This window comes from Lucilia sericata, unplaced genomic scaffold (genome assembly GCF_015586225.1).
Source record: "Lucilia sericata isolate MDLA Ls3-8-SP2 unplaced genomic scaffold, ASM1558622v1 Contig000090F_arrow, whole genome shotgun sequence".
In the NCBI taxonomy this organism is placed as follows: domain Eukaryota; kingdom Metazoa; phylum Arthropoda; class Insecta; order Diptera; family Calliphoridae; genus Lucilia; species Lucilia sericata.
Window position 1 is genome coordinate 172,750 of NW_023994123.1, and position 24,084 is coordinate 196,833.

Genomic DNA, 24,084 nt, shown 5'->3' on the forward strand with positions numbered 1-24,084 from the left:
GTTTGTTGCTGATGAAAAATCCACGATAAACAACTGTTGAAAGATGAAGCAGATTTGTTGTAGTGGAACACTTCTTTCTAAAACCATGCTGATAAGGAGATATCAAGTTAGAAACTTGATAACATAAATAATCCGTAATAATTTTCTTAAATAATTTGGGAATTATTCTTAGTTTTGTAATACCACGATAATTTGTAACATCGGATTTATTTCCTGATTTGAACAAAGCAATAATGAATGAATCCTTCCAAACGTCAGGAAAATAACCACATTTAATCGATTTATTAAATAAGTATGATAGTGGAACAGATATGGCGTCGACACAATTAATTAAAATGATACTAGGAATGTTGTCAGGTGCAAAGTTATAGGAGAACTTTAGTTTTCTTAATTCCATAAAAATCGTAGGAATGTTAATTAAAGGTATTGACACTGTGGAATTTATATTTATATTAAAGGGATAATCGATAGAATCATTATAAGTTGCATCCGAATAAGTAGTTGAAAAGAAGTTGGCAAATAAATTGCTTATAATGCTAGATTCAATCTGCTGAAATTTCATGGATGATGGGAAACCAGTTACTTTTTTCTTGGAATTAACGAATTTGAAAAACGATTTCGGATTACGCTTAAAGTTTAACTTTATTGTATTTACATATGTATCATAACATGATTTATTAAGTATTGTGTATTCTGCACGGGTAACAGAATATCATATATAATCAATATAACAACCAGATTGTTTAAATATTTTATAGTATTTATTCTTCTTATTTTTCACACGAGCCAGATGTTTATTATTCCATGGTGGACCGGATAACTGTCTAGATATCACATTAGAATAGCATGAAAATAAGGAGTACCAATTCGTATTAATTAGGAGTTCATTTAACATTTTATAGTTGGTGTGCTGAAATGAAAAAACTTGGAATTCTGCTTCATTTGAATAAAATAACCTTCATCTGGTAAGAATTTCCATTGAATTGGAGGTAGATTAAAATCTCCAAGGACAAAAATAAGATCACCGTTTTTTGAAAAATGAGCTACAGTACTTCTGCATGTTTTACGTACACAGCTTGTGGAGAATATGGCGGAATATATGAACAAGTAATAAAAATTCGACGACCATTCATTATTATTGAAACAGCTATAAATTCTATATCATTAGGTGAATCTATTACTACAAGCTCAGAGGGTAAATTGCACGAAATAGCAATTAGGACACCCCTCCTGTATATTTGTTGCCACGATCACGACGAAAAATATTGAATTTGTTGCAAAATATTTCAGTATTTAAAAAATTATCATTTAGCGATGTCTCCGTAAATACTAATACTTGTTGATCGATGTTAAAACTATTCATGTATAATGTTGTTAGTTTTGTTCTCAAGCCACGAACATTTTGATAAGCGATAGACATGTATTCATCAGTTAGTTTTTTGGAACAAAAGATTCACGCTGTGGAAGTACGGCAATACTTTGGGGTCTAGCTCTGTAGATATATTCCCGAACTAGAGTATTAGTTGGCTAGAAATTCGGATTAAGTAGAGTTTCAAAAATGTCCATAGAAATCGTAATTTTAAATGATGAAATAGATCTAGGTTGAGAAAAATTAAATTTTTGTATTGATATATCCGCATCATTACCAATAATATTTCTTATATAGAAATCAACAGATTCCGGTATTGTATCACTTGCTAAGCGAGAAATGAAAATTGTCTTTTTTGAATGATAAAAATTATTACTATTTAATTCAGTAGTATTGGAGGATGGAGCATTACAATCGGATGCAGAGTTACATGGAGGTGCAGAAACATATGCTTGGTCGTCACGTTTTTCTTTATTCACAATTTTCCATATACCGAAATGCGGTCATTCAATTTAATTGCCTCTTCATGAAGTTCGGTGAATTTGTTTTTAGTCTCTTGAAAAAACGGTAATAATTTACACCGAATTTTCTACAGTTTTCGCAACACCAATGAAGACCTTTATTTTTAGATACGGCTTCAGCAACGAGCCCTGATAGACCACTACATTTAAAGTGACAACATTCATGACACAACCAACAAACAATCATTCTTTCATCTTCACTTTTTATATTACAATTTTTCAATAAGCAAGCCATTTTTTTAAATTAATAATATAATATTTTGTTCAGTGTAGAAAAAGGATGAATCAGATGGCAATTCTATTATTCAACTTGACAAGTGAACAAATTATTTATGTTTGTTATTGTAATTAAACAGAAAACAAACAAGCATAAAATAGGTAAAAGAGGAAGGGACTGAGGGGAGGGGTGAGGAGAGGAGGGCAAGGGTGACGAGGGGAAGGGCAAGGGGGAGGGAAGAGGGGGGGAGGGCGGAGGGGGGGGGGAGGAGAAGTGGGGAGAGCACGGTAGCGGAGGGGACAGGGCGCAGGGGGGGCGCCAGGCGGGGGAAAGCCCAGCGGAAAGAAGGAAGGGAGAGCAAGGGGGGCCAAAACGACAAAAGAAGACAGACAGAACAGACAGACAGACAGACAGACAGACAGGACAGACAGACAGACAGACAGACAGACAGACAGACAGACAGACAGACAGACAGACAGACAGACAGAACAGACAGACAGACAGACAGACAGACAGACAGACAGACAGACAGACAGACAGACAGACAGACAGACAGACAGAGACAGACAGACAGACAGACAGACAGACAGACATACAGACAGACAGACAGACAGACAGACAGACAGACAGACAGACAGACAGACATACATACATACAGTACTACATACAGACATACATACAGACAGACATACAGACATGACAGGACAGACAGACAGACATTAATACAGACATACATACTCATACAACTACATACATACATACATACATCCATAAAGTAACAGACAGTCCATACATACTATGACCTACAGCACATACATAAGACCAGAACCATACAGCCAAAGTGGCATCATACATATTTCATCAACAATATACAATACATACATTCCCTCCGTTAGTCATAATAATACTAATAATATGAATTAACACAAATAATTACAAACATATACTTTTTTTCAGTGCAAAAGCACACATATTTTCTTTATGTTATCTTTATATTTACACTACATTTATGCGTTTAAACATTCTCTTCTGGCCACCATTGGTTTAGATGGAGACTCAAAAGGCGTGCGACATGTTTTTGTTAGTGTTGCCATATTTATGATTCTTAAATGTTGTTTCTATTATTTTGTTAAATAATATAAATGTTTATTTTTTAAATATTTGTATACTATATACTTTAATAATTTATTCAAATTTAGAGAAATAACGACCAATTGATATTAAAATATGAGTTTAGCTGAGAAATATTGTTATTTTTATAGTTATTTATTTGATTATTTATATTTTTTATAAAAATAACTAAAATTTAACAAGCAAATATTTATTATTCTTGGAATAAATGTAATATAAATAAAGTATTGCAAGAGGTAACACTGAATCATGCATTCGAGTGATCGCACACGATCTTCACTCTTTGAGTACAGAATAAAAGTAAAGCAACTGCCAAAAATACGATCGCTCAACAGAGATACAAGCCGATGGGGAATGATCGGCGGCGCAACCATTTTGGATCGGCGGCGGCGGCTTATTACAGGAAATATCGGCGGCGGCTAAATTGTCGGCTCAATTTAACTTTTTCTTTAGAAATTGACCTTATAAGGTTTATTATATTGTATAATAGTCTGTTACATAGAAACCTGTCTCTATATAAGTTTTTTTCTGCAGAAAATGGACATTTATAGTAGTTTTCACTATTTTAATATTAGCACAATATTGTGTGGCAACTCTTTTCAATTTGCCATAAGAATTTAAAATAGTGGCAACTCCGTTCAATCTGGTGAAATTATGTTCTGAAATACATGTGTGATTCTAATCTTTATCAGCGGCTACGTTTAAGCCGGCTTAGCTTTTGAGCCGAAAGAAGTCGGCGGCGGCGCGGCTTGCAAAATATTACCGGCGGCCAGCCGCCGCCGATTTGAGCCGTCTCGGCTTGTATCTCTGTTGCTCAAATTACGATTCGTGTGTCTTTTGCTACTTACCTTTCTTCTTTACCCCCTTTGCCTACAAACTCGTGTCGTTATCATACATAAATGCATATTTTTTATTGATTGTAAATTAATGTATTAATTGATAATGTTAAATAGTCTATAAAAAATGTGTACCTACTTTTATAAAAAATAATTTTTGAAGAGATTGAAAAAACTCTTAAAAAGCGAACTTATCCACGAATATTTAAAATATTTGGGTTAAATTAATTTGTATTTTGGGTCTTTCGTTGTGGGTTATATCCACGCTTATATTTTTGAGTTTGAGGTAGAAACGTAATTTAGGTAATTTTTTTTAAACTGTTGACTTTAAACCGCTATAACTTTGGCGGCTTTTGCTAAAAATTATTATTATTCACAAGAAGATTATTGTATTATCGTTGAGGTGCTATTAAAAAAATTTCATAATTTTTTTGAAACCCAAAATCTAAATTTTCCATATGTATATTTTTCATTAAAAGGGCGAAGGTATATCAAGTGCTATTAGTAAACCACGATATACATAAGTACATATAATAAGTAGGAAAGTATTGCCGGGCTGGGCCGAACATATGACACCTTACACCAGTTGTGGATTCATTAAAAATGTGATTTTTTTAGTACAAAATTGTGTTGAATTTTATTTCAAATGCGATATATTAAAGAAAAACAAAAAATATGAAAGTGGCTTCATATGTGGGCTAGGGTCAAATACGGGCCGATTATTATAAAATTAGGAGGAGCGATTTATGTCTACATATATAAAAGTTATTGATGTAGCTTTTCATCGTGATATTAATGTTTATAAGTCAATAATGGAAGTTAAAGCCATATCTTATTATTATAATTTATATTTATAAAAATATCGCGCTTATTATTTTATCCTAAAGAGGATTTTAGAGTTCGGAACATGCATGTTTTAATATCAACGCCTTAATCACTAAATCGTCGTAATCATACGAAATAAAATTTTATATATTTTAAGACTGAAACAATAAAACCCCTATAATTTTTGCATTTTTGAAGATAATTCAACAAAAATTGGTATATGATCTTTTGTAGCACCAAAGACGAAGCCAGTTAAAAATTTATGAAATCGGCAAATCGCTCCATACAAACGGACTCGCAAATATCACTTTTTAGCTCATAATTTTTTAATTATAATACTATCCCTTCCAAAATCGGCATATCTAAAATATATATAAGCCTAAACCATTGTGCCGATTTTCATAACGATTGGACTCATTTGACCCTAGTTCCATTCAAAGTTTAATATCAGAAAAACACTTAAACGTCCGTAACTCACTTATAAGCATTAGCATTATAATAAAATTTGGCTTAAATAAGTTTTATATTAATAAAAATCCCACCCCAAAATTTTATGAGAATCGGTCCATATTTGACCCCAGTCGCCATAAAACTTCTGTTTTTTATTTTTATCTATAAATTGCTTAAACATGTATGTGGGTCGGCCATGTCCGACTGCTCTTTCTACTCCTTTTTATTTGTTGAGGTGTGTGTGTGCATATATTTCCAAAATATATATTTTATAACCTAAAAAAATTCAGGAGAAAAATCTGTCACATACGATGTGTCACGTACGATATTCAAAAATGTTCCTTATAAAATTATATTATTTTTTTTTATTTAACAATTATGGATTACAAATGAAAAATATGTCACATAGGGTAAGAAATTAAAACAATAAAGATACACCTACAGAATTCGCAGATTTTCGTAAATATTTAAATGTACTTTAACAATACTTCCGTTTTTCGTCACGTGTGATATCGCCATATTTTAATCCATATTTTGGAAAACAAGTTTCCGAATGGGATGATTCCTTTTGCAAATATAGTATTCTCTGAATGGAGCACAACGACAAAATTGTTTTCCAAGTACTCCTATTTTTACCAAATCTATACCACTCTGAAGGCGTACGAACGTCACATACAATCGTATGGAATTGCCCATATATATTTTGTTTTCTAAAAAAAACTGACTATAGAAAATAAGGATATTACAGGATTAAAGTTTTAAAGGACATTTTTTTGGTTTTTTATTCTAACATTTTAAAACAATTTTATTCGCAAAAATGGTTGAACAAAATTCTGGACATTTAAGTCAAATTTTGAAGGGGGATTTGTATAGGGGCTATGGTCAAATGAGACCCTGTAGTTATAAAATTCATGAGAGTCATCAAGGCTAGTATAGAACTTGGTTTTGCAGCTTTTTGTCGAGATACGAGTATATTAAACATAATTATGAACTTAAAATCCCTATTCGTCGGGTTCAGTTGTATGGGGGCTAGGTGAAATAATGGACCGATGTTAACCATTTTCAATAGGCTTTGTCTCCGATACCATAGAAGATCATGTGCCACATTTCATTGAATTATCTTCAAAATTGTGACTTGTAGTTTGATTACAAGGTTTACATGGACGGACATAGCTAAATCGGCTAAGAAAATAATGCTAAGCCGATTGGTATACTTTAGGACCAATATTATAGTGTGTTACAAACATCAGCACATATAGCCTCACCACTAAAGTGGTGTATGGTATAAAAACCGAAAATGTAGTACAACTATATCAAGTATGTAGTTTCTAACGTATATGGTCTTGCTCATGCGTGCAACAATTTTTCTCAATTTGTTGTACGGTGTAATTATATAAAATTCTGTATAACATTCGCGTAAATTTTGGCAAATCATGACACGAAAACCTAATGTGACAGAAAAAGTCTAATGCCAGTTTAGAATTTGAGGTTGCAATCCTTCGCTTCGACTTTTAAAAAATCAGTATAAATAAAACTTTTTATACAGCTGAATAATCCGGAAAATTTGATAAAATAACTCTGAAATATTAGTTAGAAAAACAAGTAGGAATGTATATTCGGGCATGGCCGACCATATAATACCCTACACCATGAGTATATTTAAAAAATTTTTATTTTTCACAAAGAAACTTTTATGTTGAATTTTACCTTAATTCCAAAGTATTTAAGCAATTTATTGATAAAAAACAAATTTTCTAAATGAAGCTTTATATAGTAGAAGTATAGGTCAAACATGGGCCGATCCTCATTAAATTTGCGAAAAGGATATATTTTTAAATAATAGTTAATTATGTTGAGTTTCATTGCGATACAAATGGTTACAAGTCAATTTTAGACGTTTAAGACATTTTTTGAAGGGGGGTTTGTATGGGGGCTAGGGTCAAATAAGGGCCGATCATTACGAAAATCTGCAGTGTCATTTATACTTATATAAAACTTATTTGTGCCAATTTTTAGAGAGATAATAGTATATTTGACGTAATTATGGCAAATCGGGAGGTACGGTTGTATGGGGGCTAGGTGAAATAATGGACTTAATCGACTCAAAATATGATTCTGAGACGATCGGTATACTTAAAGGTGGGTGTAGGACCAATATTTTTGTGTGTTACAAACATCAGCACAAACGTATAATACCCTCCCCACTATAGTGGTGTAGGATATAATAAAACAAATCAAAATGGGAGCACAGCGGAACTGCTTAGTTCTCCTTATTGTTAAATATTAGTGGGTACCAGAGAACAGAGTGAAACCATTCACGTTTTATGACTATTCGCAAATTCATTGCTTTTGAATTGTCTTTACTCAACAATAATACAAATGTGCATTGCCTTTATCTCAATCTCTTTTCATATGACTTTATACATCAAGCAACGAAATAACTCAATGCCACATGAAAAAACTAAAAACATTCACACCATTCGTCCGGTATTCGTTACAGAGTATGAAATCAAACGAAACCTTTCGCAAACGTTTATATAATGTACAATACTAATGTACATGAGCAAAACAAAAACAAATACTTTTGAAGTGAGAAAACAAAAGCAGAAAAGTATTTAATGAAAAATTCATTTAGTTTGTTTGATTTCAATTTATTATACCCTACACCACTTTAGTGGGGAGGGTATATTGGGTTTGTGCTGATGTTTGTAACATACAAAAATATTCGTCCTACACCCACCTTAGAGTATACCAATCGACTTAGAATCGTTTTCTGAGTCGATTAAGCTATGTCCGTCCATGTCCATGTAAACCTTGTGCGCAATGTATAGGCCCAAGGACGAAGCCTATTGAAAATGGTTAAAATCGGTCCATTATTTCACCTAGCCCCCATACAACAGAACACCCCGAAAAGGGCTTCTGAGCTCATAATTATGTTAAATATACCGGTATATCGATAAAAAGCAGCACAACTAAGTTTTATACAAGTCTTGATGACCTCGCTAAATTTCACAAAGATCGTGCCTCATTTGACCCTAGCTCCCATACAAAGTCCCCTTCAAAAAATTACTTGAATGCCCAAAATTAACTTATGAACACATATATAGCTATGAAATTCTGCACAAATAAATATTATATAAATATAAATACATTCACAAAACTTTATCGGGTTTGGGCAATATTTGCCCCTAGCCCCCCATATAAAGCCTCTTTCAGAAAATTTGTTTTTTAACCATAAATTTCTTAAATGTATCGGAACAAGGCAGGGTTGGGGGGTAATGACTACATTTTCAATTACAATTACATTTGAAGTAATTGTAATTGAAGCTTTACCAATTACAATTACTTGTAATTGTAATTGAAGTTTTGACAATTACAATTATTTGTAATTGTAATTGAAGTTTTGACAATTACAATTACTTGTAATGGTAATTGAAGTTTTGCCAATTACTTGTAATTGAGGAAATTTCAATTACAATTATTTGTAACTGTGAATTTTGTTCCTTATAATTACATGTAATTTGTAATTAGTAATACCTTAATGTATTACAAGTAATTTTAATTGGAAACTTCCATTATAATTACTTGTAATTGGTCATTGTTATTTGGTAATTGGTTATTGGTCAATTACACCTTACAAGTAATTGTAATTGGAAAATTTTGAATTACAATTACAAGTATTTGTAATTGATGGAGGCGGGACTGGTTTCAGTACATCTGTCTCAGATATTCATTGCATGCTTAAAATTCACATATACACCCATTAAATGGCAGGATGCAAGGGTAATATTTATATCTAATCCAGGGAAACCTAGCTATTCGACACCTAAGTCTTATCGACCGATAAGTCTTACGTCCTTCCTACTTAAAACCTTGGAACGGATAGTTGATAGTATGGTGAAATGCAGTATACCCGACAAAAACCTAAAATTTAAGAAGCATGCTTATGTAAAGGGACGATCGGTGGAAACCGCTTTAAACGAAGTTGTCCACTACATAGGTGCATCCTTTGATAGCAAACTGTATACACTGGCGCTATGCATTGACATCGAAGGCGCCTTCAATAACGTGCACACTGATACTCTTATCCAATCCCTAGACCAGTTGTATGTTGACCGGGTGCTCCGTAACTGGATCAACCACATGCTAAGGAACAGATGGATAAGCTGCGAGATGTACGATATAACTATCAGGAACAAGGTATTTCGCGGTATACCACAGGGTGGCATTTTATCACCTTTACTCTGGGTTACCACGATTAATAGCCTCCTAAGGACCCTAACTGAGAAAGGACTTAGACCTGTCTGCTATGCAGACGATGTCGTAATACTTTTAAAGGGAAAGGGTCCAAATTACTTGCGTAGAAGAGCTGAGGAGGCTCTGAATACGACCTTGAGCTGGGCTCAACCGAGAGGCCTCAATGTTAACCCGGCAAAAACGGAAATCTGCCTTTTCACAAGAAAGACAAAAATTTCTACGTACACTGAACCTTGCTTCCTGGGCAAGAAGATACCAGTGACAGGCAAAGTTAAGTACTTAGGTACTTAGTCCTAACATGACAAATTGGCTTTATAAAAGTGTAATTAGACCAATTCTAGCTTATGCTTCAATAATCTGGTGGACTGCTTTAGACAAAAAGTGCAATATCATACTACTACAGGGAGTTCAGCGCACATGTTGCTTAGGTATAAGTGGTGCCATGTGTACTACTTCAACCAACTTAGAACTAAATCTAAGACCGTATTGGATTGTAAGAAAGCTTTAACTGAATACTCTCCCAGAGGTAAGGTTCACATCATATGGGTACCAGCCCACTCGAGAGTAGTCGGTAACGAAAGGGCGAATGTAATAGCTTTAAAGGGAAGAGAGCTCGAGGCAGTTAACCTGACAAACGCAAAACCATTCGACGCAACAAAAGCTGAACTAAAAATATGGGTGAGAGAATCCCATAAGGCCTCTTGGAATAATGAAACAGTGGGTAGAATCACGAAGATCCTATGGGGTGACCCTGATGAGAGCAAGACGAAAAATCTCCTCAAAATGAGCAAGTCTGAGGTTAGTATGATGGTACGTATTCTGAGTGGACACACAGGACTACGAGCACATCTATGCAAAATTGGACGTGCGGATTCAGACGAATGTAGAGCATGTGGAGAGGACAGTGAAACTCTGGAGCACTTTCTTTGCCACTGCCAGGCATTCGTCGAAGTTAAATCCAAGTATCTTGAAAGTGGTGTTATTCCGGAAATAACATTCCTGACTAACACTGATTGGAAGATTCTTAGGAATCGCGTTCAGGAAACTGAGTTTCTGAGCACTGAAAAATAATTCTTTCAGTTATTTTTTTTTCATGATAAGTAGCGCACAACAGGCCCGATAGTGGCCTAGGTGTATTTCTTCGGATTTGATGTAATATACATCCTCCTATCGACCTACCTACCTACCATTTGTAATTGGTTATTACTAAATTACACATTACAAGTAATTGTAATTGGCCATGTAATAAATTACTTTGTGTAATCATTACCCCCCATGCCTGGAACAAGGTAATATTGAAGATAAATGCTTTATTATGAAAAATAAATCACTATACTATAATTTATTACTAGTTTTTATTGTTTTTAATTGCTACTACTTAAAGGTACTTCATATTATATTATTTTGTATTAATACAAAGTATTATTTGAATATGTATTGTAGTCCCAAAAACTAAAACATTTTGTAGCTTTTAAAATTTTTTTAAAATATACCTACACTGAACATCAAGAAGTGAAACGCTGTCAAAAAGTACCTATGTCTACTGTGAGTCGGTACCTAACTCTATGAATGTATTAGTAGAATTCTCAAGTCAACATAGTTGCAAAAAGTCGGATTTAAAAATATTGAAAAAAATTATTACATTTAAATTTTTATTTTAAAAGATTTCTTTAAATATTTTGCAACATAATTTATCTATAAAGTTTTTAGAAGAATGTATGTACAAAATTTTGTGTTGATATCAATGTATTTGAGGGAGTTGTGAAATATTGGATCAATTGTTATGATTTTGAACATATTTGATCCCTGCCAGAAAAAAATAAAGTGTGGCAAAATTCATCGAAATATCTTTGGTGATTTCTGAGAAAAGTACTTAAGAATTAGGGAAAAAACATAATTTTTTTCGAGGTAGTCTGAAATTTTTAGTCATGACTTTTTACGTCGTGAAGCGATTTTGCTGATTTTCAATACCAAACTGCTTAGGGTAATAGCAAATATTTCTGGCAAATTTGGTTGAGGACCCAGAATTTGATAAGGACCCAGAATATATATACTTTGTTGGGTCTCAGATAAATATTTCTTGGTGTTACACACGGAATGACAAAGTTATATATACCCTCTATCACAACTGATAGTGGTGGAGGGTATAAAAATAGGTTTCATAATACATGAAAATTGTTCAATACAGTTTGACAACAAATTCGATTTTGTATTAAAGATAACCCCCTTTAGAGTTTATAAAAAACGACTTTTGGAGAAACTGGTTTGTCGGTTAACCAAAAATTGGCTATTTCTAAAAAACCGGTATGTCGGTTAACCGAGTATGAAAAAACCGTTATGTATACCCTACACCAAAACATTTTAAATCAACTCATTCATGCGCCAATGTGAAAATAATATTAAGTTAGATTAACATCAATTAAACTGATTTAGTTCATATTTATCTGGTACATGCATCCTAGAGATCATTACATAAATCGGAAGTGTTATTTAGGATAATACAAAATATAGTTATATTGATTTTTGTAGAAATACTAGAATAGTTAACATATTATGAGCCTCAAAGTGCTACTCTGATAGATTTCAACCATAATAAGCTTCGTCCTTTTGATAAAAAATAAAATGTGCAAAAATTTCATGAAATCATGTAGAAAATTGCTCGAGAAATTTAAACCTATCTAAATCGAAACTGACAAGAAATATTTATGCATAGTAATGTAATTTCTGGAACAAAGCAACATCAACCTACTTTGTTGAATGCTTTCAAGCAACTAAATAACATTTTTGTATTTTTTACGCTCTTGTTAAGAGCGAAAATCTTCATAAACATCAGCGTTGCCACTGACCAAGTTTTAATCCTACCAAATTTTTGTCAAAAAACTACCAAAATCGTTTAAAACCTACCAAATTTCAAAAATCATATAAAACTTTTTTTTTTTTTTTGAGAAAAGTATGACTTATTTATTAATGTATTTTGTCGCCTATGTATACACGGTTATTAGATCTAACAATATCGGCAGTCTATTGTCCATCTCAATTTACAATTGTTAGCATTTTCTGAACATTTTTCACCCAGCTTTGTAAGATCTGACAACCATGTATCACAGCTTTAACAACACTTTTCGCAGTTTTATGATACATTTATTTCTTGAGATTCTTTTTTAATTTATGTAGGGAAACGTTCTTGAAGATATGAATTTTGTAAAACCCAAACGACTTAGCAACAAAAAAGTTTTATATCTTGTACCTAATTTCATGGATTGAAATTATTCGACTAAATTTGCTATATATAATGGTTAAAATCGATCCAATGCAAATCGGAAAACTGCTGAAAATAATTTTAAAGTTCAAAAATTCGTTGGTTATATGAATAGCAATTGTAAACAAATTTACCCCCGTTTGAAGTACCCATAATCATATAATATTAACCCTTTATGACCGGGCAATAATTTTTCGTTGATTTCGTCATTTATTTTGGTATTAATTTCGTATCTAGGCACCTTAAATAACTAATAGCTATTTTCAAAAAAATTATCCTCTTCCCGCAAGAGCAAATTTGGATTTTTTACTTATGTTTATTAAATTTACAACAATATTCAAATGAAATTACATATTTTAAGTGAATGTTGTGTAATATTTGTAAAAAAATTAAAAATATTCCTCAATTTGCGAATTTAAAATTTTTCTTCATATTAAAAACAAAACATGGTGTAGTGCCTGGCGTTGCCATGTGGCAACACATGAATACAGACTAAAAATCATCTTTATTAAAAAAGCCTATCTAAACCACGTCTTGAAAAAAATTAAAAACTTTTTCTTTCATGCTAGTAAGTAGACTCTATACTGAATTGATTGGATAATACAGATTGTGTTTAATGTCTATTTAAAGTTAATAGTATCGATGCGTTGCCATATGGCAACGCCAGGAAATAAAGGGTTAATATGGGCCTGTTTTTGACAATAGAGTTCTAAAAATTTTGCGACAATATGCATTTTGATGCAGAGGACCATTTTTAATCAAAAAGTTGATTTTCAATATGTTGGTTATTATGCCTCTTTGCATTTCAGGTGACTATTAGATATAATTCATCATAAACTATTTCTTTGTTTCAAATTTCAGATAAAATTTTGCCATATCTCCCTTATTAGGTCGTTTTCAAAAAATTATGATGAAATTTGTGATAAAATTAACATAAATTGTTTTAAGAAATGAATGGCTCTAGAAAATCTGTAGTTTTCAATCCCTAAGTCCTGTTATTTGGCGTTATTCCGAACTCCATTTAATGAATCAAAAATAAACTTAATAAAATTTTGATATACAAAAATTTTAATATTTTAAAACAGTAAATAAATGTATAATCAGAATACTATGATCAGCGATGAAATTCAACATAATTAGCTTTTATATACCAATACATCCATCCTCCAAATGTTATGAGTATCTGATCTATCGATCAGTTTTCTAGTAAAAAAATCGTCTGTAAGTTTTCTGCAAAAATGTCTTGAGTAGTTTTCTATACAGAACTCCGCATTTTCTTAAATCTAGATCATATATTTTAATAGGAAAATATCGATAAATATTTTACTGAAAATCTATCCATAATGTTTCTATGCTAAAACAATATGTCTATATATTTTCCACCTTTAAGAATCTCCCCTCTGAGACTCTTTTAGACATTTTTTGTTCATCAATGAATTGCTTAAATGCATTGGAATTAAAGAAATATTCAACATAAAAGTTTCTCTATGGAAAATAAATAATTTTTAAAATATACTCATGGTGTATCATACTGTTTTTACTACCTGTTTTTTATTTTTTTAGTTTATATCTGCATTTAATACGCATAAAATATTTTTAACATTTATGCAAAAAGTTTAGGATTATATTCATAAACAAGAAAAATAATATTATATATAATATCATATATAAATGTCATAATGATTTAAAAATCGTCTTCTGTTCATGTTTTCTGACTGAAGCCTAATACTTATCACAATAAAAAACCAAACAAAACATGCAAATTTATACTTAAAATTACAAATATTTAAAACCGATAAACCAAGCCACAAATAAAGGGATAATCAGATTAACCGAAAATCAATATATTCAAAAAATCGTTTCACGAAAAAACAAAATATGTATTAAAAACCGATTTTTCGGTTAACCTTTATAAGCACATTCTTTTAAATTTACTCAATAAAGTCTTTATAATGAGCAAAACAATCAGCAAACGTTTGCGAAATTTATATGAATTTTAGAAAGTATAATCTTTATTCCATAAATAACAAGTAAGAAAGTATAGTCAGGCGTAGCCGACCATATGATACCCTACACCAGTTATGAATATTAAATGTGATTTATTTTTCATAATAAAGCATTTTTCTTCAATATTCCCTTGTTCCGATACATTTAAGCAATTTATGGATGAAAAACTATTTTTCTGAAAGAGGCTTTATATGGGGGCTAGGGGCAAATATGGACCAAGCCCGATAAAATTTTGTGAATATATTTATATTTACATAATATTTTATTGTGCTGAATTTCATCGCGATATTTGTGCTTATAAGTTAATTTTGGACATGCGCCATATTTTATCGATATACATATCTGTATATTTAACATAATTATGAGCTCAGAAGCCCTTTTCGGGGGGTTCTGTTCTATGGGGGCTAGGTGAAATAATGGACCGATTTTAACCATTTTCAATAGGCTTCGTCCTTGGGTCAAATAAAACGTGCGTGCCAAATTTCATCCAATTATCTAAAAAAAAAAAAAAAAGAAAACGATTCTAAGCCGATTGATATACTTTAAGGTGGGTCTAGGACGAATATTTTTGTATGTTACAAACATCAGCACAAATCCAATATACCCTCCCCACTAAAGTGGTGTAGGGTATAAAAACACAGAAAAATTGTTAAGTTAATTTTTTTTTACAACTTATTCAATTGAAACCATTCATACCAATCGTTAAGTATTCGTTGACATTTACAGAAGACAAGCAATACAAGCATCATTTTTCGTTACACTCATTTGTTTTGAATAGTGCCGAGTATTGCATTATTAAATTAGTGCATATCGTCATTTCAAGGCGATTGTATTCATAATCGAAAAAATTAGCATTCAAACACAGTCACCTTAAGTGAGGATTAATAAAATTCTCCAGTAGGTCGGGGACTTAAAATATTTTCTGGTCATAAAAAATTTTATTTTTCTTGTAACTCACTCAGCAAAAAGGCGCAGCTTTATATGTAAGTTAAAAGTCACAGATCCATTTTCACTTGTCACTTAAAATAACATGATTTTATTATACCATTAAATTAAAACATCGAACTGAAAAAAGTTAGAGTCTACATATCACCGTGTGACAGCAATTATTGGACATGAATGAGACAATATACACATTAGAGGTCATTTAAAGTGAAACTGAATATTAAAATATATTTAAATATTTTTACTGAATGATTTTCGTCAATATGGGTATCGAATGAGCTAGGGTTGAGAAACTTTAACCACCTACAAACGAAATTCAGATTCAAATTTTCAAAACACCGATACACGGGATCTTTTATTAAAAAGCGGGATTGAAATATTAAAAAGCTGAATTTCTGTTCACGTTATTTATAAGACACGTTAAATTTATAACAATATTAATCATGTATAACATTTTTGTCATTCCATTTCTAATTTTCATAACTTTCATGTTTTCAGAATGGTCCAAGAAGAAATGAAAGCTCTGTCTCATATGGCCGATCAAATTAATGGTTTAAGGACAAATAATAATCTTTCCCCTTCGGGAAAAAGTCATGACTCGAATGATAACTTAAATAATGAATCTGTTGATTTAGATAATTTATTTGCCTTTTTAAGCGACGTCACATCGAACAATTCTGCTAATCCGATTTTGGACGAATTAAGTGATAAAATGGATAATCTTGTTCAAGATTTTGACGATGAGGTAAATATATTTAATTTTTTTAATTTAGATAACACGATTTCCACCGAAGTATTTCCTTGAAAAATTTATGGGTTGTTGTACTTAATTTTAATATACATAGACACTGTAAAGCTCTATTCAATCGTATTTTTATTTCTCTAGTAGCCAAATAGCTAAATGAAAATTGGCACATAGCTTTTCTTTATATTAATAAGATATTAAAAGTCACCATAAACATCGTGTGCGAAAAGCGAGGTTTGGCGGTCGTAAGTCACAAATTTTTTTTACGAATATCTCACTTATTATTCGTCGTATGCGTTTTGATGCTGTTATAATTTCTATAAAGACTTAAATTACCTTTTAGTGGAAGACTATTTTCGCATTATTTGTTGTGATGCTTTCAAACCTTAATATTTTTAAAGCCCCCTTTACACGAGCACACAAGTAATATAATCTGCCAAAATTTTGTGTAGAAGAGTATGGATGGGATCGTCTAAACGCAATATGTAATAAAACCATCACACATTGAGTGAAAATATGGATGCAAAATTTGGCAGTCGTATGACTGTTCATTTTTTGAAATTATTAAAAAAAACAAGCAAGTCCTGTTTTAGAATGTGACTTTCCAGGCATGCCTTTTTCTCAATTTTCTTTTAAATGCCCTCCGTAAAATCTTATCGCTTGTATTTATAAAAAAATCTTATTTTGCTTTTAATGCACTCAATAGTTAAAGCACACTTTAGCCTTAAAAACCATTAATAAAATTGTGATATTCATAAACAAATAATAAACGTATATTAACTATTGTGCTGATTTATGTTTAAGTTGGCAGCACTGTACAATATGGCTGTCATTTTATGTGTTAGTGTTGCGTACAATTAGGATAAAATATTCGTTGATTCGGTTTTCTTAATTTCATATTTTTGTTTATAATAGATTTTTGACAATAAAAACAAACTTTTAAGAAAAATAAATATATATATGGCTTTAATAAATGTCTATTTAGTTCAGATGTATAAATATAACATATAATTTCTAATTATTATTAAAAGTATCCGAATAACGGATATTTTGCGACAAAATATACATCACTATGACACATTTTCTTATTTTTACTTATTTTCCTTGTAATTTTTGATAAATTTTTGCAAATATTGATAAATTTCTTTGATATTTGACTAATTTTAATGCCGGCGAATATATTTTGCATTAGTATAACACTAATCAATATAATTTACATGGTTAATTACTTTATGGCATTATATTTAACCAACAAACTTTGAAAAAGCCGAATCAAATGATTTTGTCCATCATTTGGTTGACAGACGGGCATTTCCAAATTTCCTAAAAATAGTGCTGGACAATTGGAATATTGTCAAATATTCATGCATTAATCCAATAATGCCTAGATTTGAGTTTTTTCCTCAAAATATAATCGCTTAAAAATTTTCTGGGATTTTATTTACAAATTTGTAAACGTTAAAATTAGAATTTTTAGATTTTATTTTAAAAGAAACCATAATTAGTTTTCGCAATCAACCTAAAATTACCGGAAAAATCTTTATCTGAGAAAAAAATTGTTAAAAATCAACTTATTGTTGGCTTAAAGAACTACAACTAAGTTATGATTTCCCTCTTCTATCATCAATGACAACATGTCTCAACACTTGAACAGCTGATGTCGTAATAAATATTAGGTCTGTTCGCGTACTCGATAATTTGTAACAATTTGCAACAATTGTTATTGGTTTCCGTTCGCGTACTTTTGAAAACTTGCAACGTGAGAGCAAGAGAGCGATAAAAATGACAGTTCGTTGATAGAGAATTTTTTGATTTTACTGGATATTTTTTCCCCAGTAAAAAATATCCAACATATATTCACAACATATGTTTGATTTTTGAATATGTAAGCAAACCAAAGAAATCGAAAATTTGGTAAATTTTACATTTTTTGAAAGAAATATATAAATTAATAACACACGAATATTAAAAAATTATTTGTAATTAGATTTATTTTAATTTTATTTATCATAAATTAGTTTTTAAAAGAGTTTTTTTGTTGTGAAAAATCATAACAAATATTGTCAATCTAGCGATTTTAAAACAATTTTGTTTGTCTTTCTCTTAGCGATTTTGTGTAAATTTTTATTTTAATAATATGTTAGTATCATGAAGTTTTAAAACAATAATATATTTTTAATGATACTACATGTTTTGTTAACTTTAAATATCCATTTATTTATAGGAAAAAAAATCAAAGTTTCAATTATTTGTTTTTTAGTGTTATGTTACCGATTGAGATTTCAGCAAAAACTTTGTTTATAAACAAAAACTTGCAAATTTTTTTTTTAAATTGGCTTTCGCGTACTTTTTTTGATATTTTTTTGATTGAGAATAAATTAAAAATTACTCTCTATCATTAAGTTACTGGATATTTCTTACAGGAAAGTACGCGAAAAGACTTATTATTTCGATCGATAGTCAATTTCTTTACGAACATCTTACGTACTTATGATTTTTTAAATTTAAAACTTCAAAAATGGCGCTTTTCACATCTTTTGCTCTTAAAAACTAAGTTAACGAAGTGATCGGGGAAAACTAAAAATATATTCTTACTCTATGGGCTATAACAAAACGGAATTGGTATATGAGAACCCCTGAATTTTTTGGTGTATCACTGTGAAATTATTTACACAAACCAAAATTAACATTTTCTCAGTTTTTTTTTATGTTCAGCTTTTTTTGTTTTGTCGAGCTTTTTAAAACCCAATGTCCAGCTTTTTGCGAATTGGAATCTGGCAACCCTACTTTTAAGGCATGCATGCTAATGAGTGTGAGAGTTGCCATATTTATAATTCTTAATGTATTGATTTAAATATTTAATAAACGAATTAATATCTTTAGTTTTTAAATATTTGCTAAATTAAATATTGTGTTAATTTTTTTAAGTAGTTATTTTATTATCTTATAAAAAACATTACTAAAATACTTTAAACTGCAAATTTGTTTACCATTAGCTATAAGTTTTAGATCTTTTTGTAGTAATTTATTTTTTATTAAAGAAATAATTTTATTTTAATAAGCTAACATTTGAAAAAATCCAATTGGATGTGGCAATACTTCAATTATTGGATGTGGCAATACTTCGATTATATACTATATAATTGCTTACATTGAATTATTTCCTAAAGTGGATAGTGTAACAATTGAACAGAACATTGAGGGCAAGAATTACATACAAACAAAGCAACGATCAGTAAAACACAATAAGTATTCACTGTTTTATCGTTTCTGTAACATGATATCATTATACCCTCCACCACCATCAGTGGTGATAGAGGGTATATATAACTTTGTCATTCCGTGTGTAACACCAAGAAATATTCATCTGAGACCCAACAAAGTATATATATTCTGGGTCCTTATGAAATTCTGAGTCGATTTAGCTATGTCTGTCTGTCCGTCCGTCCGTCCGTCTGTCTGTCTGTGTAAAACACGCTCACGTTAAAACGAAGCAATATAATTTAACCAAATTCACCCAAAATATTCATTATTATCCGGTACAGTTTGGTATTGAAAATGAGCAAAATCGGTTCACATCGGGAAAAGTTATGAATCAAAATTTAAAACAACCTCGAAAAAAATAAGCATTTTTTACACATTCTGATGTAATTTTCTCGAAAACTATGCAAGATAATTTCATGAAAGTCATCATACATTCGTTTCTACACAAGATATTTATTTCTGCTGAAAATTGCCAACATCGGTCCATAATTTCATATACCTCCCATACAAAAGTGCATATTCCCGGAAAATGAGTTTTTTGTTAATAACTTCCGTCAGAATATTGATATCTTCACAAAATTTTACGAATTAAAATCTTATGTTAATAGAATTCATCGACAGAAAAAATTTTCTGGATCGGTCCATAATTGGACATAGCTCCCATACAAAGTCCCCTCCCGAAAATCACTTAAACGCGCATAACTCATTACTAAATTAAGATATCCATATAAAATTTGGAATAAGTATTGCTCATATGCACAGAAATATTACTGTGAAAGTTTTTTCCGATCGGTCCATAATTGGTCATAGCTCCCATACAAGCACCCTTCCCGAAAATCACTTAAACGTGCATAACTCATTACTAAATTAAGATATCCATATAAAATTTGGAATAAGTATTACTCATATGTACAGAAATATTATTATGAAAGTTTTTTTCCGATCGGTCCATAATTGGTCATAGCTCCCATATAAGGTCCCCTCTCGAAAATAACTTAAACGCACATAACTCATTACTAAATCAAGATATCCATATAAAATTTGGAATAAGTATTGCTCATATGCACAGAAATATTACTATGAAATTTTTTTCCGATCGGTCGATAATTGGTCTTAGCTCCCATACAAGGACCCTCCCCGAAAATCACTTAAACGTGCATAACTCATTACTAAAATAAGATATCCATATAAAATTTGGAATAAGTATTGCTCATATGCACAGAAATATTACTGTGAAACTTTTTGCCGATCGGTTCATAATTGGTCATAGCTCCCATACAAGGTCCCCTCCCGAAAATCACTTAAACGCACATAACTCATTACTAAATCAAGATATCCATATAAAATTTGGAAAAAGTATTGCTCGTATGCACAAAAATATTACTGTGAAAGTTTTTTCCGATCGGTCCATAATTGGTCATAGCTCCCATACGAGGTACCACCCCGAAAATCACTTAAACACACATAACTCATTACTAAATTAAAATATCCATATAAAGTTTGGTACAAGTATTGCTCATATGCACAGAAATATTACTGTGAATTTTTTTCCGATCGGTCCATAATTGGTCATAGCTCCCATACAAGGTCCCTTCCCGAAAACCACTTAAACACACATAACTCATTACTAAATTAAAATATCCATATAAAATTTGGTACATGTTTTGCTCTCACATATATAAATATTACTATGAAATTTTTTTCCGATCGGTCCATAATTGGTCATAGCTCCGTACAAGGTCCAATCCCAAAAATCACTTAAACACACATAACTCATTACTAAATTAAAATATCTATATAAAGTTTGGTACAAGTATTGCTCTCACATACAGAAATATTACTATGGAATTTTTTTCCGATCGGTCCATAATTGGTCATAGCTCCCGTACAAGGTCCCCTTCCGAAAATCACTTAAACGCACATAACTCATTACTAAATTAAGATATCCATATAAAACAAGAACAAGTATTGTTCACATATACAGAAATATTATTATGGAAGTTTTTTTTCGGATCGGTCCATAATTGGTCATAGCTCCCATACAAGGTCCCCTCCCGAAAATCACTTAAACGCACATAACTCATTACAAAATATTGATATATAAATATTTAGCACAAATATTGCTCTTATATACATAATTTACACTATAAAATTGTTTTGCAATCGGTCCATATTTGGTCATAGCTCTCATACTAGGTCCCCTCCAGAAAATCACTTAAATGCACAATATTCATTACCAAATAATGATATAGATACAGAATTTTGAAATTTTGTCTTTATATACATAATTGGTCATAGCTCACATACAAGGTCCTTTTACGAAAATCTCTTAAACTCACATTACTCATTACCAAATAAAGCTATTGATACAAAATTTGGCACAAATATTAGTTTTGTATACAAAAATTATATTTCAAGATTTTTTCACGATCGGTTCATAACATGGGTGCGGTCGGTCCTATACATGTTTCCCTTCAGAAAATCACAAAAATACTCATAACTTATTACAAAATTAAATAAATCTTGGGATTTTTTCTATTTAAGACATGAGAAAGCTTATTTCTACAAATATTTGATCAATTAGAAAAGTATTAATATAAAAGTAGCTGGTGGACGGTATTTAAGATTCGGCTCAGCCGAATATAGCACTCTAACTTGTTTTTAATTGCCCTTTCAATATTCTGTCGGTATAAGTGATACATGGTTTATGCTACAATAAACACATACAAATTTAAAACAAAAAATGTATGGAATTAATTTTACTTTTTCATTAGACTTTACGTACGTAAAGTGTGATCGTGTAAAGGGCCCTTAACTCTTTGTGGTATTAGCTAAAGACAGAATTTCTGTTACATCCATAGTGCAAAGTCTGTCTATCCGAATTTCCAATGGGGTCATTATTATGATTATATAGTCAATCCCGTTTACAACGAACTCGGCTATAACGAATTCTTGTTTATTACGAACTATTTTGCAAGTCCCGAGATTTTGTTAACTATTTTCTTACAAAAAATATATCTTATAAAGAACTCGGTTATAACGAATCCTCTGTTAAAAAGAACTACTTTTTCCGGTCCCTCAAGTACAATTTCATAAAATGTCGCTTTTTTTATTACGAACTGTACTTTGAACAACATCTACAAAATCAGGAAATTATTTTCATTGAAATCAGACAACGACTTCAACTAGCTCTAATATAGACAACCGGCTTTAATTTATTTTGAATTGTAATCATAAATATGACCTGTGATACTATCTGAAATTATGGATAGACAGACATTTCACCATAGGTCATATAGCGATTCTGATATATAACGTATAACAGTGTAACGTAAAAATTATGCAAATTTGTTATTGGTACAATCTATATTAAGATATCGGTACAATCTACATATATTGAAATTTCGCTCTATAACTCAAAAACAACTAGAGATATACAATAAACATCCTTGAACCAAAATTAAAGAAATTTAATTCTCTGTAGAAATTATAATAATATCAAAACGCATACGATGTATAATAAGCAAGGGACGGATTTTCATGCACAAAAAAATTAAAAATATGCGCTTATAAGATGCACTACAAAATGGGAAAATATGCACTAAAAATGTGGAAAATATACACCAAAAAAATATTTCCTTGTGAAATTTATTTATTAACGCTTTAAGTAAATTTGTATAGATATTTAGCAAAAATCGATTTGGACGAAATTTGCACCAGTACTATTGGATAGTAGGCCAGACACATAGGTCAAGAACTTTATCGGTCAAGTACTGCCGGAGTTAGAGGGGATCAAAGTTTCACATTTTGGTCATACAGGGTTTTTTTCAAATGAGTTTAACTTTTCGCCTATTGGTCCTAGAAAAAATTGTCCAAAGTTGTTTAGATAGATATTTCTTTACTGTTTACAATTTTTTTATATCTTTTTTTTGAAATTTAAAAATATGTAATACAAAAAAAAACACAATTTGTGTTCGAAAAATTAAAAAATATGCCATAAAAATTTTAGAAATATGCAAAATATATGCATTTTAAAGCAAAATATGCAATTTATGCATTTATGACAAAATATGCAACAACAAATCGATGCCATTTTGTTGCAAATTCTTTGATTCGAAAAGAAAACTTATTTTGAGTTACTGACTACAAACATGCATTTGCATACAAATCCTTGCCCTGATAATAAGCAAGATATGCGCTAAAAAGAAATTTTTGTAACCGTTGACCCCCAAAATCTCGCAGATGTAGGGGCTGACTT

General features: G+C 31.0%; 1 protein-coding gene across 1 annotated transcript in view; it reads left to right on the plus strand.

The window, feature by feature from the left end:
• LOC119599837 (myosin-I heavy chain) overlaps positions 1-24,084 on the plus strand; it is a 779,075-nt gene that overhangs the window by 160,802 nt on the left and 594,189 nt on the right. Inside the window, exon 4 of the mRNA XM_037949747.1 lies at positions 16,316-16,562. Within this exon, the coding sequence (XP_037805675.1) occupies positions 16,316-16,562 (247 nt within the window). The remainder of the gene's footprint in view (positions 1-16,315; positions 16,563-24,084) is intronic.